This window comes from Dama dama, chromosome 13 (genome assembly GCF_033118175.1).
Source record: "Dama dama isolate Ldn47 chromosome 13, ASM3311817v1, whole genome shotgun sequence".
Classification (NCBI taxonomy): domain Eukaryota; kingdom Metazoa; phylum Chordata; class Mammalia; order Artiodactyla; family Cervidae; genus Dama; species Dama dama.
Window position 1 is genome coordinate 42,027,835 of NC_083693.1, and position 17,749 is coordinate 42,045,583.

The window sequence follows — 17,749 nt, forward strand, 5'->3', positions numbered from 1 at the left end:
CCTAGTGACCTCGGGGCTGGGGTCGCAGTGCTTCTCACGCGAGCCTAGACTCAATAACAGGGGTTAGGAGGTCATCACTGGGCAGCTCCGCCCCTGCCTGCCAGCCTGGTTCCTATCTGCTGGTAGAGAGGAGGAAGCACTCCTAGTGTTCAGTGGGTGCAAAAATGAGGGTGACTGGTTCCCGTACCCCGGGATGGAGCACCCCTATACCCTCTTTCGGTCTATCAAGTGATTTCTTCCCCAAACTCCTCCCCAGGTGGGGTCTGCGCTTGTCCAGGGGTACCATGGAACTGAGGGTCCCAAGTGTCCCTAGCCTTCACCCCTTGAAGAGCCAGCACTTGACCGAGGCATCCCCAGAGCTGGTTCTTACCTATCCCCCAGCTTCCTCTCTCGCCCCTCCCTCCTCCGTCCCAAAGCTTCCAAAAGCGACCAGTTCCCCTCCCCCCCCCCCGCCCCTCCCTCTTTCCATCCCCGCGCTCCGGGAGGCGTGGCCACACGCCCAAGCCGCCTATAAAGGTGGCATTGCTTTCACCCTCACTCTGAAGGTGACAATTCCTTGGACCCTTCCTTGGTCTTCTTTGGGGTCCCTGGCTCCAGAGACCATTCTTCCCAGCCCAGCTCTGCACCCTCTCACAGCTGCAGGTGAGTGCTGGGGGTTTCTGGATTGTTGCTTCCCTCCCCCAAAAGGAAAATTCTATTGCCTCCATGTCTTCTTGGTCTAGCACCTCAAAAAAAAAAAAAAAAAAAAGGGAGGCTATGAGTGTCCTTAGTAAGGAGGCAGTCCAGCTTCCCTCACTAAGTGGGGAAACTGAAGCCAGGGGAAGGGCTGGACTTGCCCAAGTTTCCATGGCTAGTACCAGAACTGCTCCCTTCTCAGCATTCCAGGACCTAGGCTCCAGCTCATCCCCTACTGACTCCCGGAATGCCTGGGGGCTTCCCCATGGAGGTCACCTGGAAGGTTGGAATAGGACACGGGTGTGAGAGACTGGGAGCCAGTACAGGACTTCTTCAGGCACTGTGAGGAGGAGGCTTCTCCGTGGTCAGGGTGGATGAGGGGGCAAGTTGGGTTCTTACCAGCTGTACCCTGCCTTATCCAAAAGCTACTCCTGGCTGGAGCCACCCTCCCAAGGCATAGCTTGTTAGTGCTGAGAGGTGTTGGCTGGACAAGGGAGGCTGATCTGAGAGGGAGTTCTGGGCATTGTCCAGGGGCCTTCCCCATTCCACTATCTTCTCTGGCCTCTGCTGGGGGCCGATCAGTGTGAGAGACTGCCCTCTGCAGAAAACTTGACCCTGAAGACTCAGCAATCACACCTCTCTTGGCCTCCTACCATCTTATTAAGGCTAGGGGTCTTTGGAGCACCCACTGTGCAGAAGGGGACCCCATGGCATGCCAAGGCCTAGCAGTGTCCCCAGTTCACCCAAGGAATCTGGACTCAAGTGTGCTTTGGGGTTCAGCTCCTTTAGGAAGCCTCCCTAGACAGACAGCTATAGTAGTTCAGATAGGAACCATACAACCTCCCCATTTTGGGTGGCTCTTCTGTAGGGAAACTTCACTAGTCAGACTATGCTTAACCTCATAGGAAAGATCTGAGTTTTCTCTTATGTGAGATCAGCTGGGCACCCTGAATCAGAGATCATGTCCCATCCCTTCTCTCAGGTGATGTGACTGAAGCCCAGAAGGGTAAAATGAACTGACCAATCCAAGGCCATGTCATAAAGCCTGGAACCCTTGTGTCCTGACCTCCGGTTCAGGGCATCAGTAAGATGCCCCTGTCATAGCCCCATGCCTCGAAGAGAGGAGTCCATGAATTTGCACACCCTTTCTAGTCTGAACCTGGAGAGAGAAAGTATTGTGTCAGTGTCTGTTAAATTCAGCTCCATTCCTAATTTTCCATATTCCAGTCCAGAGTTTTCTTACAGCCTTTGCCTGGTAGGATCCTTCCATTTATTCACAGCTCTAGAGTGACTGGCAAATGGGGGAGGTCCAGACTATTCATTCATTGAGAATTGAGCCCAGTGAAAACCTTGGCCTGGAATTTTGTGACCGGGAGCCTCAATCTAGTTGGCCTCCAGCAGCTTTTAAACTGTGAGTCAGCAGAGCTCAGAGAGCTGGGGCTAAGGGCACTGTGGCTTAGACAGTAAGGAAGAGGGGCAGTCCCCTTTCCCCTCCCCGCTGTGTCCCCCTGTCTGGCCAGATTCCCTAGATCCTGGGTTTGAAGAGTAGAGAACTGAGGGTACTGAGAAGATGCCTTGTCATCAGTTGATCTGACCACTCTTCAAAGAAAGGTACCTATGACAGGAACATAGGAACAGGGAAGACTGGGCCATGAATCTTCCCAGGGAACTTTCCCTAAGAGGTCTGAGTCCTGGCTCTGTCTGAGAGCTGGGTGTCTTTAGCCAAGTCAGTGCCTCCTCTAGAGGTCAGTTTCCCCAAATGTGAAATGATGCTGAACAAGAGGGAATCCTTAGTTCTTTGGTACCCCACCCCAAATTGGGTGGGTAATACTCAAGGGGAATTGGGTGATACATATCGATTATGTGCTTAGTTTAATATACGTTAGGGGAAAAAACAAACCTGTATTTTCACACAGATGTTATTGTGTGAAACGGTGCTAAGTGGGTGGATTTAAAGTTGATTTTAGAAAAATATGAAATAAATAATAGTATAGGTTTTCTATGGAAATCACAGACTGACATTGAGATTGGTACGGCAGTTAAGGTAGTCTGGAATTAGACAAATTTGGATTGGGATTTGGATTCTATCATTGCTGGCTGTGTGATCTTGGGCAAGTTATGTACTTTCTCTAAGCCTCAGTGCCACCTACCACAAAGGCTGTGGCCAGGACTGAATGAAGAATGACTGAAATTCTTGGTATGGAGTTGGCAGATCAACAAACAGCTTCTCCTATCTCCTCTCCCATTTCATGCCCAGTGAACAGTTCTGGATAAGGTTTTCCCTTTTCTTGACCGGTGTGCTGACATTTTAGGACACTGGCTCCTTCCATCTCCCCGTCAGATCTTTTGACCTTTTCCTCCCATCTCACCTCTCAGCAGCCACCTTGGAATCTACGTGGATCATGTTTTCTGTGTTTGGACTCCCCATCCCTATCTCGGCCACAGAACTTCTCCTGGCCTCTGCCGTCTTCTGCCTGGTATTCTGGGTGGTCAGGGCCTGGCGACCTCGGGTCCCTCAAGGCCTGAAGAGTCCACCGGAGCCCTGGGGCTGGCCCCTGCTCGGGCATGTGCTGACCTTGGGGAAGAACCCACACTTGGTTCTGTCACAGCTGAGCCAGCGCTATGGGGACGTGCTGCAGATCCGCATTGGCTGCACACCCGTGCTGGTGCTCAGTGGCCTGGACACCATCCGGCAGGCCCTGGTGCGGCAGGGCGATGATTTCAAGGGCCGGCCCGACCTCTACAGCTTCACCTTGATTTCTGATGGCCAGAGCATGACCTTCAACCCAGACTCTGGGCCGGTGTGGGCTGCCCGGCGACGCCTGGCCCAAAATGCTCTGAAGAGTTTCTCCATCGCCTCAGACCCGTCTTCCTCATCCTCCTGCTACCTGGAAGAGCACGTGAGCAAGGAGGCTGAGGCCCTCCTGGGCAAGTTCCAGGAGCTGATGGCAGGGCCTGGGTGCTTTGACCCCTTCAAGTATGTAGTGGTGTCAGTGGCCAATGTCATCTGTGCCATATGCTTTGGCCGGCGCTATGACCACGACGACAAAGAGTTTCTTAGCCTCATCGACCTGAATAATGAGTTCGGGGAGATAACTGCCTCCGGGAACCCAGCCGACTTCATCCCTGTTCTCCGTTACCTGCCCAACACTGCCCTGGACCTCTTCAAGGACCTGAATCGGAGGTTCCACGTCTTTGTACAGAAGATAGTCACGGAACACTATAAAACGTTTGAGAAGGTATAGACTAGGGAGGGGCAGGTGGGTGGTAGGGAGTGGGTAGAGTCAGGGGTCAGGAGTCAGAGATAGCTGGAGCAGAGTGGAGTTTGGCAGGCTCTCACAGGTCTTCAGCCTGGGATTTTGAAGCCAGTAGTGGAGGGGATGCCATCCTTGGCAGGAAAATAGAACTTTTTATTGACCAGCCCTTCTAACTTTCCATCAGACAGCAGTATCTACTGTAGAGCCAGTCCATGCAGGACCCTAAGCTGGTTGTGGTAGGAACCAAGAAGAGTTAAAGAGTTGGTCTTCTGGCCTCATGGGAGAAAAAGGTGTAAAGGGCATGTGCAGATGATAATGTTACTAGACTCTGTGTCAAATGTCCCTTGAGTTGGGGCTGCAAATATTCTGGGTCAGGAGAAAGCCTTGGAGAGACAAGAGAAGCTGGTGGGGGGGGGATGGTGGGAGGGTGGGTGTGGTCACCTCTTGGACGAAGATGCTAGGGATGGGAAGGGACCAAGTCTGGATAGAGAGGCAGTTCTGGGTTTGGGATCTTCCTTACCTGTGGGCCTTCCCTACCCAGGGTCACATCCGGGACATCACAGACAGCCTGATTGAGCACTGCCAGGACAAGAGGCTGGACGAGAATGCCAATATCCAGCTGTCGGATGAGAAGATCATTAATGTCGTCATAGACCTCTTTGGAGCCGGTATGAAATTCCCCATTATACCATTCCTATGGCCAGCTGCCCTGACCCACCAAGCCCCTAACTGCTCCCTCTGTTCTCCGCTGGCCAGGGTTTGACACTGTCACAACTGCCATCTCCTGGAGCCTCCTGTACCTGGTGACAAGCCCCAGGGTGCAAAAAAAGATTCAGGAGGAGCTGGGTAGGTGGTGGCTTCCCTTGGAGTGCTCACGGCAGGAGGCCCAGCCAAGGTCTGAGCGGCCCCTGACCTGTCTGGTCCTCTGTGCCCTGCAGACACAGTGATTGGTAGGGCGCGGCGGCCCCGGCTCTCTGACAGACCCCAGCTGCCCTATTTGGAGGCCTTCATCCTGGAGACCTTCCGACACTCCTCCTTCATCCCCTTCACCATCCCCCACAGGTGAGGCCCCATGGATCTGCAGCTGTCTGATGCTGGGCCTTACTTCAGTTCATGTACCTGATCAGGGTGGTGGGAGGGACAGGGTATGGGAGGCAGGGAGATCTCCTTGTGGCCCTGAGCCTGACTGAGCTTCCTCCCTCCTCAGTACCACAAGAGACACCAGTCTGAATGGCTTTTACATCCCCAAGGGGCGCTGTGTCTTTGTGAACCAGTGGCAGATCAACCATGATCAGTAAGTTGAGAGGGGGCAGGGAAAGCTCCCCCGCTGCTGAGCTTCACACTTTGCTGTCTCTGGGCCACTTGCCTGAACCCTATTCTTTTCAGCTGGGGCTCAACTCGCTTGATGGTTCTGAGTCCCCAGGCTGCCTCTTCAGCTGCTTCTCTCTGATTTACAGGAAGCTATGGGAGGATCCATCTGAGTTCCGGCCAGAACGGTTTCTCACTGCTGATGGCACCATCAACAAAGTACTGAGTGAGAAGGTGATTATTTTTGGCTTGGGCAAGCGGAAGTGCATCGGTGAGACCATTGCCCGCTTGGAGGTCTTTCTCTTCTTGGCCATCCTGCTGCATCAGGTGGAATTCCGTGTGACCCCGGGTGTGAAGGTGGACATGACCCCCCTGTATGGGCTGACCATGAAGTACGCCCGCTGTGAGCACTTTCAGGTGCATGTGCGCCCTTAGGGGACAGACAGCTCTGCCCCTGTCTGGGCATCCAGGCCAGGGGCCTAACCCAGGGGAGCCTAAAACCCACAGACTTTGTCAGGCTGATTTTTTGCTGTCTGAGCTATGGGCAAGCCTGAGGGATCATACCTGCCCCCCACCCTGGACTTGTCCTTCTGCATACTGACCACAGATAGCAGACACATCAGGGGCCACACAGGAGCTGATGGAGCCCTTCTGAAGTTGTGCTGGAAGGGCTAGAGGTTCCTCTGGCCTCTGGAAACCTCCAAAGAGCTTTTGGGAAGCCCCTGGGCCCAGCCCACCAGCTGGTTGGCTTTTCATGAAGGCTGACTGGCTTGAGAAACATTCAGAGCAAGTCACACCAGGGCCTCACCAATCTCTTTGACAATTGGGAGCCGTCAAGACTGAAGGGGAGAGGCAGTCCAGAATACTGACACAGAGGTGGTCTCCCTGCTTAAACAAGACTGAGCAATCTGACCACTAGGGTCTGGGACACTGTGCCTGGAAGACGACCTTCCTCTCTGCAGGCAGGGGTTGGGCTGCCGCCTGGCCTTGCGAGGCCCCTGTTCCTGTCCAGGGAGGGCTGAGGACTTGTGTCTAACAGGAGCAGAGAGCAGAGGGAGGGCCCAAATCCAGGCACCAGGACTGGATCAGGAGGGCGGGGGTGGTAATCGCATTATCTTCTACTGCATCTCCTTTCAATATACCCTGTGTTAAAAAGTCTTTTAAAAATGTTTGTATACAAGGACCTTTTCATTTTCGCCTGTATTGTAGTTGCATGTTTGTATTTGCCATATACGAGAGCTTAAGAGCAGCTTATTGGGAGCCATGATGAAAATTCTAACCCAGGTATCCAGAAATGTATAGGAAATATCTATCTACCTGAGCTAAATAAAGATATTATTCAGAAGTCCTTATTGGTGGAGATTTTTAAAATCTTGAATGAAGGCGTCTACGTGCCCAGTCTGAGCCTAGTCTTGTGTTGGGTTTTGCTGTGGGACGACGCAGCGGGGAGGAGGAGGCGGTGCCCTCAGGAGCTCTCAGAAGCCACTGCTCAGACAGCTCGCAGTCTGGTTTGGGCACAAGACTCTGTCACTTCACTGCCTTCCTCCTTCTCTAACTGATCACACATTGGTGAAGCACATTCTCTGAAGCAGGCATTGGGGGCGATAAAGTGAATGAAAAATGGTTTCTAGAGCCTCCTAACATGGTTGGGGGAACTAATTCATTAACACATCACCCAATTCATTGTCCGTGCATGCATGCTAAGTCGATTCAGTTGTGTCTGACTCTTTGTGACCCTGTGGACTATAGCCTGCCAGGCTCCTCTGTCCATGGGATTCTGTAAGCAAGAAAACTGGAGTGGGTTGCCGTGCCCTCCTCCAGAGGATCTTTCCAATCCAGGGACTGAACCCACATCTCTTGTGTTTCCTGCATTGGCAGGTGGGTTCTTTACCACTAGAGCCAGCTGATAAGACCCCAGTTCGTTGTGACCAGGTCTATAACAGCCAGATACACAACAGGAGGGTGAAGCATGGAGCCAGAGCAGGCTGGGTGGGCAGGGGAGTGGGTGCTGGGAGAGGTGACCAGGTCTTGGGGATATATGCACAGGGAAGTCTTTGAAAGATGGGAGGCAGACTTACTTGGGTGTCACAGCAGTAGATCTCAAGTCCAAGAAGTAGACTATGGTCACTGTATTGGGGGGGGTTGCTGGTTCTCAGCTCAGAAGTCATGGTCTGCTTGCTCTTCACTAGCCATACCGGGCTCAGGTCCTGCACTAATATTAGATCCCACACTGGTCACAGATGGAGAACAAGGTGTTTGATCATCAGGTCCCATAAGCTGACTTTGGCCCAGATTTCAACACTAAAATCATCCTTCTCCATCTGGGATGGTAGAGTAGTGGTAGCAAGTAGGGACAGAGGCTGGACCTACATGCCATGCTGTGCTTAGTCACTCAGTCAAGTCTGATTCTTTGCGACCCCATGGACTGCAGCACACCAGGCTTCCCTGTCCATGGGGATTCTCCAGGCAAGAATACTGGAGTGGATTGCCATGCCATCCTCCACGGGATCTTCCCAACCCAGGAATCAAACCCAGGTCTCCCACATTGCAGGCTTCTTTACTATCTGAACCACCAGGGAAGCCCATGAATACTGGAGTGGGTAGCCTATCTCTTCTCCAGGGGATCTTCCAATCCCAGAAATCAAACCAGGGTCTCCTGCATTGCAGGTGGATTCTTTACGAGCTGAACTACCAGGGAAGCCCCTGGACCTACATAATCAGGAGCTATTCTGGCTAAGGGACTCTGAGAGGAGATGCATCTTGTGCTGTGACCCCAGCCCAGCCTTCTTCCTGAAGCACTGTGCAGTGACCAAGGGTTGCCATTCATGCACTGTGCTTTTTCTCAGGAAAGTACTCCCACTCATCAAAAGCTTCAGGCTACTTCAAGGAAGGAGCTGAAGTCAACTGGAGCAATGCTGTTTAGATAGGAGGATGAGGAATTCGGCATCCGATCATTCTTATATTGATTTATTTTTTACTTAAAAAAAAAAACAAAACAACAACAACTTGTAGAACTTCCCTGTGGCCCAGTGGTTAAGAATCCACCTGCCAATGCAGGGGACGCAGGTTTGATCCCTGGCTGGGGAAGATTCCACATGCATTGGGCAACTAATTCCCTGAGCCACAACTACTGAGCCTGTGTTCTAGAGCCCACAAGCTGCAACTACTGAGTCCCTGCGCCACAGCTGCTGAAACTTGCACGCCCTAGAGCCTGTGCTCCGCAACGAGAGAAGCTGCCACAGCAGGAGGCCCATGCACCACAACCAGAGAGTAGCTCCCACTTGTCACACCTAGAGGAAGTCCAGCAGCGATATGTGCAGAAAGTGTGCAGTAGTGAAGACCCAGCACAGCCAAAAATCAATTTAAAAAATCAATAAAATAAAAAGCTTATATGATATAACAAATGAGCCTTCAAATCATGATGCTAAGTGAAGAAGCCAGAGATAGCAGGCTACCTATTGCATCTTTTCATTTATATGAAATGTCTAAAACATGCAAATGCAGAGAAAGTTTTGAATAGATTAGTGGTTGCCAGGGGATAGGGGACGGGGAGAGTGAAAGGCACAAGATTTTTTTTAGGTTTGGTGGAAATATTCTGAAATTAGATAGTGATGATGGTTGGATAAATTTGTGAATATACTAAAATCCACCAAATTGTGCAGTTAAAAATAGCTGAAACAGTGAAAAAAAGAAGATCTATACCAATCTTTATTCTAAAGAAGGAGTGGAATGGAGACAGCATACGCACAACAATTTATGAAACTGTTCTCACTAATCATATTGGTAATGGTAATATTAGTATTTTTTATTTTGAGACTATAGAGTGTTGTGGGTTAAGGAGGTACACATGTAACACACAAAAGGTTAAATTTTAAAAATACATTGTATATATGTAATACATATTATATATTATTATATTATACATCATAGCTCAGTTGCTAAAGAATCTGCCTGCAATGCAGGAGACCCCAGTTTGATTCCTGGGTTGGAAAGATCCCCTGGAGAAGGGATAGGCTACCCACTCCAGTATTCTTGGGCTTCCCTTTTGGCTCAGCTAGTAAAGAAACCGCCTGCAATGTGGGAGACCTGGGTTCGATCCCTGGGTTGGGAAGATCTCCTGGAGAAGGGAAAGGCTACCACTCCAGTATTCTGGCTTAGAGAATTCCATGGATTGTGTAGTCCATGGGGTCACAAAGAGTCAGACACGACTGAGCGACTTTTATTTCACTTCACTTCATATTATATAATATATCTTATGTATATATATTTCTAAATGTTAGAAACAATGACCAGCTCAACAGTGAGCATCCTGAATGCCTAAATTACCATCCAAGGCTTCTTGGAGAAATGCTGGTTACAGAACCAGGGCAGAAAATGTAAAAGATGACCTGAAACAGTTGTTCATATTAGATAGCAAAGAAGCCACAAATATTATCAAGTTGATCAAGCCATGCAGGAGTCCAACAGAAGAGCCTCCAACAGGTCAAAGATTGGATAACTTGACTGTCAACAGTAAAATTCCGTGGATGAAAACCTATCAAATATCTTTGAATCCATGAGTCTACAAGGATATATATACACACACATATACACATATCTATTTAGACTAGTTTTTGTCTTCAAAAAAACCAATTCATTACCTTAAAAAATGAAAAACAAAAGCAGAATCAAGCATTCATCCTATCTTTCCTATATGGACTGTACTTGCAGATAACCAAATAGTACATAAGAACAAGCATCTCTTTTTAAAAATTTATTTATTTTTAGTTGGAGGATAATTGCCTTACAATATTTTGTTGATTTCTGCCATATATCAACATAAATCAGCCATAGGTATACATATGTCCCCTCCCTCTTAAATCTCCCTTCCACCTTTCACCCCAAGAAGAAACATCTCTTAATGAAAGTATTCCAATTAATAATTGAAAAAGAATTAATAGAATTGAATTGCCACAACATTGTTAATTAGCTATGCTCCAATATAAAATAAAATTCTAAAAAAAAAAGAAACAATGGAATTGGAATGTCACTATTTTGCATCGACCACTGCTTCCAACAAACACCAGCATCATAAAAGGAGAGAAAACCAGATATGTGGCTCCTGGTAAAAGAAGCCAGTACTGCCCAAGGTCTTTCCCATGAGATTGAACCAGAGTCTGGTCAACTCTCTGCATCCAGCTGCCAATTTGCAATTAATGTAGGAGATGAAGAAACACACTGAATGGAAATATCAGGGAATAACCAAAAAAATTCAGACTTTGGAAAAATCCACAGGCCAAAAGCCCTGGGGTCTTCAACTGAAAAAGAGTAAGGAAAAGAAGCAGATGGAAGGAAAACTTGTCGACTTAAAAGATATATCAATTTTTTTTGGCTGCATTAGGTCTTAGGTGCAGCATGTGGGATCTAGTTCCCTAATGAGGGCTCGAATCTATGCCTCCTGCATCGTGAGCACAGAGTCTTAACCACTGGACCACCAGGGAAGTCCCAACACAATTGGATTTTTAGAAATGAACAATGCTAAACTATGGTATCTAGGAAATACACACTTGGCTGTAAGTCTTGTAAGAATGAGGAAGTAATTACTATAACAGTTTGGAAAATGGTTACTTTTGCAGGGAGGGAATGAGTTATAATTGAAATAGGATAATATAGAAGGCTTTTTTTTGTTGTTCATTCGCTAAGTCATGTCTGACTCTTTGAGACCTCCTTGGACGGTAGCATGCCAGGCTTCCCTGTCCTTCACTAAAGTTCTATTTCTTAACCTGGGTGTGGTTCAAGAGTGCTTGTTTTATAAAAATGAAAGAAATAATATAAATAATTAGTATTGTTCATTGCTTTTTAGAAATAGAATTTTTAACATTTTTTAAATTTATTTTTTAATGAAGGATAATTGCTTTACAGTATTGTGTTGGTTTCTACCAAACAGAAATATAATTTATATATGTAGTCAATGCCCTTCAGTCAAAGGCCACCAAGAACACCCCTAGTTAAGCAAACTGGGTTTCTTATTCATCACAGTGAGAAAGAAAACACATCATGGGGAACTGGAGGATCTCGATAAAAGAATGTTAGGAAAGAACTTAAGTGATTTGGGCTTTGTGGAGTGATTTAGGGGAGGGTTAGCTCTAGACTGGATGTTGTCAGAAAGTGGGGACAATAGGGTATTTGGTGGGTAGCATTGCGACCTTGCTTTTATTTGTGCTTAGACAAAATTATAAAGTAGCTTTGTTTTTTTCCAATAAAAATGTTGGTAAAATATACAAGATGGTAAAATTTACCATCTTGACTTTTTTCAGAGAGTAGAAGGCAATTTATTGTGAATTTGATCCTGGCTAAGTTCAGTGATCTGGAAGGCAGCAGAAGTGAGTATCACTGAGTTACTGACCCATAATGTATTTATGGAGGAACTAAAGAGCTTCTTGATGAAAGTGAAAGAGGAGAGTGAAAAACTGGCTTAAAACTCAACATTCAAAAAATGAATATCATGGCATCCAGTCCCATCACTTCATGGCAAATAGATGGGGAAACAATGGAAACAGCGACAGACTGTTCTTGGGCTCCAAAATGCAGATGGTGACTGCAGTCATGCAATTAAAAGATGCTTGCTCCTTGGAAGTAAAGCTATGACAAACCTGGACAGCATATTGAAAAGCATATTATTTTACTGACAAAGTTCTGTCTAGTCAAAACTATGGTTTTTCCAGTAGTCATGTATGGATGTAAGAGATGGACCATAAAGAAAGCTGAGCAACAAAGAATTGATGCTTTTGAACTGTGACATTAAAGAAGGCTCTTTAGAGTCCCTTGGACAGCAAGAAGATCAAACCAGTCAATCCTAAAGGAAATAAGTCCTGAATATTTGTTGGAAGGACTGATGCTAAAGTTGAAGCTCCAATACTTTGGTCACCTGATGGGAAGAACTGACTCATTGGAAAAGACCCTGATGCTGAGAAAGATTGAAGACAGGAGGAGAAGGGTAGGACAGAGGGTGAGATGGTTGGATGGAATCATCAACTCCATGGACACGAGTTTGAGCAAGCTCCAGGAGATAGTGAAGGACAGGCAAGCCTGGTGTGCTGCAGCCCATGGGGTTGCAAAGAGTCAGACACGACTGAGTGACTGAACTAAACTGAACTGAATGCATTTATGGCCACACCTTCATGTCTCTTACACTCAAATCAACCATCTTAACCAGTTGGAGTGTTTAAATTCATTCATAATGTTAGGCAGTCATCAGTATCATCCATATCCATAGTATCAGAACCTTGAAACTCTATACTCATTAAGCAATGACTCCCTATTCTTTCCTTCCCGAAGTCATTCTAGTTCTGTGTCTATGAAGGATTCATTTTATATGTTCTCAGAATAACCTGTATGGGACTGGTGTTCTGTGAGGAAAGAACGAGAGAAAGGGAGAACAAAATGGCCCAGGAGCATCAGAACAGCCTGGTAATACAGCCAGAACAGTAATAATACTGTGTGGTCCAGCTGGGAGCATCTCATCAGTTCCAGCTGTCAGAAGCAGCTCCTTATCCATCCTCCTTTTTGGTCAAGAAGAGACAAAGTTAGGCCTCAGGACATACCTACATTATATTCAGATTTTCATCGTTACCTAGGTTTTGCTGATTAAGATCAATTTGCTAATTAAGAAGGACCTCCACTGGATGCAATCAATCATTGAACTGGACCATCTGATACGACAATGGCTGCCCTACCAGGAGTACCTCAGTGGTACTTAGATTCTGGATAGGCTGTTTTGTTCTGTATTGGAACATAGGCAATTATCAGGATCAAGGTGACTATTAGTTTTTTTGATAGGTCTGGAAGCCAAGGACCTAGATTATTAACTACTTGCAATCAAAACATGTCCCAGAATTCAACTGCATCCATTTCAGAGAATCAGGTTGCTTTCTCTGTTTTCCCTGTAGTATTTGCATAAGTGTAGCAGTGTTGACTTGGTGGAGTAGAGGAAACCATGGGCTATATGATTGTCCATGATAACTCCTATTAATTGATTTAGAGTATTTTGTGGGCTTTCAGAGCAGAAGTGGGGTTCTATATGATTTCTGGTACGCCAGAGACAAGTTTTAAACGTTTTTTAGCTGTGCTATTCCCACTCAAGGAACTGTAATTGGCAGAGTATGTATGAAGAGGGAATCAGTTATTCCTCTTGGAAGTTCTGAGTAATCTGTGCTTGCCTCATTATGGAGGCTTGTGTCCATATATCTTAGTGTTCATAAAAAGAAATACTCACATATCACTGTGAAAATGTACAATGATGTAGCTGCTTTGGAAAACCGTTCTTCAAAAGATTAAACATAGAATTACCATATGACCCAGAAATTCCATTTTTAGTTGTGCCTAACATTCTTAAATTTTTTCACGTGATTGTTGTGAAAATATTACACAAAATACCACACAAAAATCTGCACATAAATGTTCATAACAGTGTTATTCATAGTAGCTAAAAAAGTGGAAACAATTCACATGTTCATCATTGATGAAAGGATAAGATAATGTGATATATCCATATTATTCACCATAAAAAGGAATGAATCACTAATTTGTGAGATAACATGAATGTGCCTTGAAAACATTACGCTTATTGAAAGAAGCCAGACCACACATTATATGCAGGTCACATATTATTTGACACAATTTATGTGAAATATCCAGAATAGGCAAATCCCTGGAGACAGAAAGTAGATTAGTGGTTGCCTGGGGAGCAGGAGGAATGGAGAATGACTGCTAATGCGTACAGGGTTTCTTTTTGGGTGAGGAAAGCACTCTGGAATTAGCAGTGATGGCTGCACATCTTTGTGAATATAGTACTGTAAAAGCCACTGAAAAGCACACTTTAAAGGGGGTAGAAACAAGACCTCCTATATAGCACAAGGAACTCTGCTGAAAGTTATGTGGCAGTCTGGTCGGGAGCAGAGTTTGGGGGAGAATGGATACGTGTCTTTGCGTGGCTCTATTTCTCTGCTGTGCACATGAAATTATCACAACATGGTAAATTGGCTATACTTCAATGTAACAGCTAGAAAAAACCTATACTACCTCATCCAAATAAATAAAGGGATGACTATTAGAGTACACATGTTGCGTATATCTCAGTTTAACAAATCAGGGACCAGGAGGCCAGAATCAACAACCTTACAGAATGGTGAAGCTGTTCATAGTCGGTGTAAGAGCCGATCAGAATTCTCTCTGCATCTTCAGGGTAATAGTAATAGTTAGAGCCCTGGCTGAAAGGTTTGGGAAAGATGGTATTTCCAAATGAATGCACAACTCTATTGCTTGGCAAGTTAAGTAAATTCAATTTAATCTTTCTGCTGATCTGCTTATTTTAACACTTTGGAAATTTCATCAGAATGAATGCCCTCACATCGTGGCAATTCCACAGGACCTTCCATGCTTAAGCGCTCTATTCAGAGAGAATAGAGCCCTTCATTGTATACCCTTCGTTGATTATTTTCCGGTTTGTTGCTGGGTATGTCTTGAGGACAATATTGAGCTTCACGTATTTCTGCTGAGTTCTCATTGCTATATTCTGTTATCCTAGGATATCCTAGGCTCCTTTGTTGTTCTCCTCTGGTTAATACCTTGGAAAGCATTAGGCAATCTTTCACTAAACCTGTTTGTCTTCTGTTACTTGATTTGTCAAATTTTTTTTCCCCATTCCTTGGTAATTTTGCTCTGATTGTTATAAGGGAGCTTTTTTTTTTTTTTTTTTAGGGAATAGAGGCACAGACCTAATAAGTCCTTTCCACACTGGCTCCTGAGAGATCTAATAACTTTGGGGACATACTTATACTTTTAAAAAATGTATTGTTTACAGCAGTCTAAATTAGCTGGGCATCCTATGATTTTATTTGCTGAATCTAGCAATCTTAATGATTGTAGCTTCATCAGACTCATGGATAAACAGTGCTGGGCATTTTATGTCTTGTCTGGAGAAAAGCAGTGCCTTGGTGGCAGGAAAGTGGTATTTCTTCCTCCACAGCCTTGCTACAGGATAATATGGTGGCTGTTGGAAGTGAAGTCAGAGATCTCTGCACCAGTATGGTACTTCCCAGCTGTGTGCTAGGTTCAAACCTCCATATTTTGTTCTAATCATGCTATTTTCTTCCCTTATCTATTTGGGTTTGTCAGCATCTTACCTCAAACTCCTTTGGGTTAAATTCTTGTTTCATGCTACTTACTTCTCTTTGTAACCCTAATTCCTAAACCCGTTTGGTTAAAATTGCAATTTTTCATTAAAGATAGTTTGAATCAGGGATGGTTTAGTGGCTAAGACTCTGCACTCCCAATGCAGTGAGCCTGGGTTCAATCCCTGATCAGGTAACTAGATCCCACCTGCTACAACTAAAAAATCCTGCATGCCGAAGATTGAGGATCCCATGTGCTGAAACTAAGACCCAACGCAGCCAAATAAATTAATTAAAAAAAGATTGTTTGAATCACAGTGGTCATTTCAGGGAACTTTTGTGGATTTTTAAAAATTACTTATTTATTTATGTGTTTCCGGCTGTGCTGTCTTTGTTGCTTTGCGAGGGTTTTCCCTAGCTGTGGCGAGTGGGAACTACTGTTTATTGTGTGCATGCGTTTTTCATTGAGGTGACTTCTCTTGCTGTGGAGCACAGGCCCCAGCCGCAGGGGCTTCGGTAGTTGCAGCACATGGGCTTCAATAGTTGTGACTTGTGGGCTCTAGACCCTGGGCTCCGTGGCATCTGGGATCTTCCTGGACTAGGGATTGAGCTTGTGTCTCCTGCATTGGCAGGTGGATTCTTATAAGTATCTTCCTCAAAACAAAAAGGAAAATAACTCAGTTTTTTTAAGTCTTTTTGTTGGAAAGGCTTTCATTTAATGTACACTTTAGGAATATCTAATCCATTTAGACAAATCTAACATTTAAAAAAAAGAGAGAGAAAATTACTAAATCAGATTATAAGGTCCCTTAGAATCTGTAAGAGCTTTGTGTTGTCTGTTATGGACTCGTGTGAATGTATAATAAGAAAACTCAAAGAATTTCTAAAAGAAAGAGAAGATTTTAACGTACAGCATTTTAAATACGTTAATTCTTTAAAGACTTTAAAAAAATTTGTCTTTCTAGCTGAAGCTGAACTCCAAAGGGGAAAAAAAGGAATAATTAAGTTAATGGCCTTGGTTAATAAGTTGTAGTCAGTCAGTTTAGTCATTCAGTTGTTTCTGGCTCTTTGCAACCCCACGGACTGCAGCACACCAGGCTTCCCTATCCATCTCCAACTCCCAGAGCTTGCTCAAACTCATGCCCATCGAGTCAGCGATACCATCCAACCATCTCATCCTCTGTCGTCACCTTCTCCTCCTGCCTTCAATCTTTCCCAGCATCAGGGTCTTTTCCAAGGAGTCAGTTCTTCGCATCAGGTGGCCAAAGTATTGGAGTTTCAGCTTCAACATCAGTCCTTCCAATGAATATTCAGGACTGATTTCCTTCAGGATTGACTGGTTGGATCTCCTTGCAGTCCAAGGGACTCTCAAGAGTCTTTTCCAACACCACAGTTCAAAAGCATCAATTTTTTGGTGCTCAGCTTTTTTTATGGTCCAACTCTCACATCCATACCTGACTACTGGAAAAACCATAGCTTTGACAAGACGGACCTTTCTTGACGAAGTAATGTCTCTGCTTTTTAATATGCTGTCTAGGGTTAAATACAGGTCACTCATTTACCATGTCATTCTACTTAATTCCCCAAACTGTGTGTAATTATTTTATATTGTTAGGTTAATCATGTTCCCATTATGGCTTGCAATTGTAATGACCTTTTATTTTTTGTCTGGTTATTGATTGTGAAAACTGATAAACATCTTTTACTATTGTGATTATGCAACTATCATTCGCTTAATACTATTGTATCATGATTGGTCAACAGAAAATAATAGAATTCTATATCAGTAAAACTATCATTTAATAGAAAAATTTGTAATCACTTTTTAAAATCCAGATGCACAGCAGATTATCTTGGAATTCTTTGAAAACTACAAATGCCCAGGTATTGCTATTCTTCTCCAAAGCTCCAGATGTATTTCTAACGAGCAGCCATGTTTAAAAACAACTGGACTATCTGATGATCTTTTACTTCTATCTAGTTTGTTTCACTTTTTAATTTCATATTCAGAGCTCCCATTTCATTTAGTTTGTTTTCCTATTTCTCCATCTCTCTGTTGCTGTTGTTCTTTCTTAAGTCTTTATCAAGCATAGTAAAAAGCTTTTGCACACACACACACACACACACATATATATTATGTATAATATATATTATAGAAAGTTTATGAATTTTTGTCTAGCTAAAAAAAACTGTGACATTTTGATTCCACTTGCTTGACTTAGATGAATAGAATGCTAGATTTCTAAATTATATCCACTCAAAACTTTGATATAATTCCATAGATTTTGGCATCTAGTATTACTGCTAAAAGTCTAGAAAATTTATTATCTTAGTGATTTAAAAAAAGATTTTTTGAAT

At 44.8% G+C, this 17,749-nt stretch overlaps 1 protein-coding gene across 1 annotated transcript; it reads left to right on the top strand.

Moving 5' to 3' along the window:
• Window positions 1–3,075: 3,075 nt before the first annotated feature.
• LOC133068406 (cytochrome P450 1A1) lies at window positions 3,076–6,588 on the top strand. Its single transcript, XM_061159644.1, has 6 exons — window positions 3,076–3,914; window positions 4,474–4,600; window positions 4,689–4,778; window positions 4,871–4,994; window positions 5,140–5,226; window positions 5,390–6,588. Exons 1-6 carry the CDS (start codon window positions 3,078–3,080, stop codon window positions 5,673–5,675), a joined length of 1,551 nt encoding a protein of 516 aa, XP_061015627.1. The 5' UTR covers window positions 3,076–3,077; the 3' UTR covers window positions 5,676–6,588.
• Window positions 6,589–17,749: the final 11,161 nt, after the last annotated feature.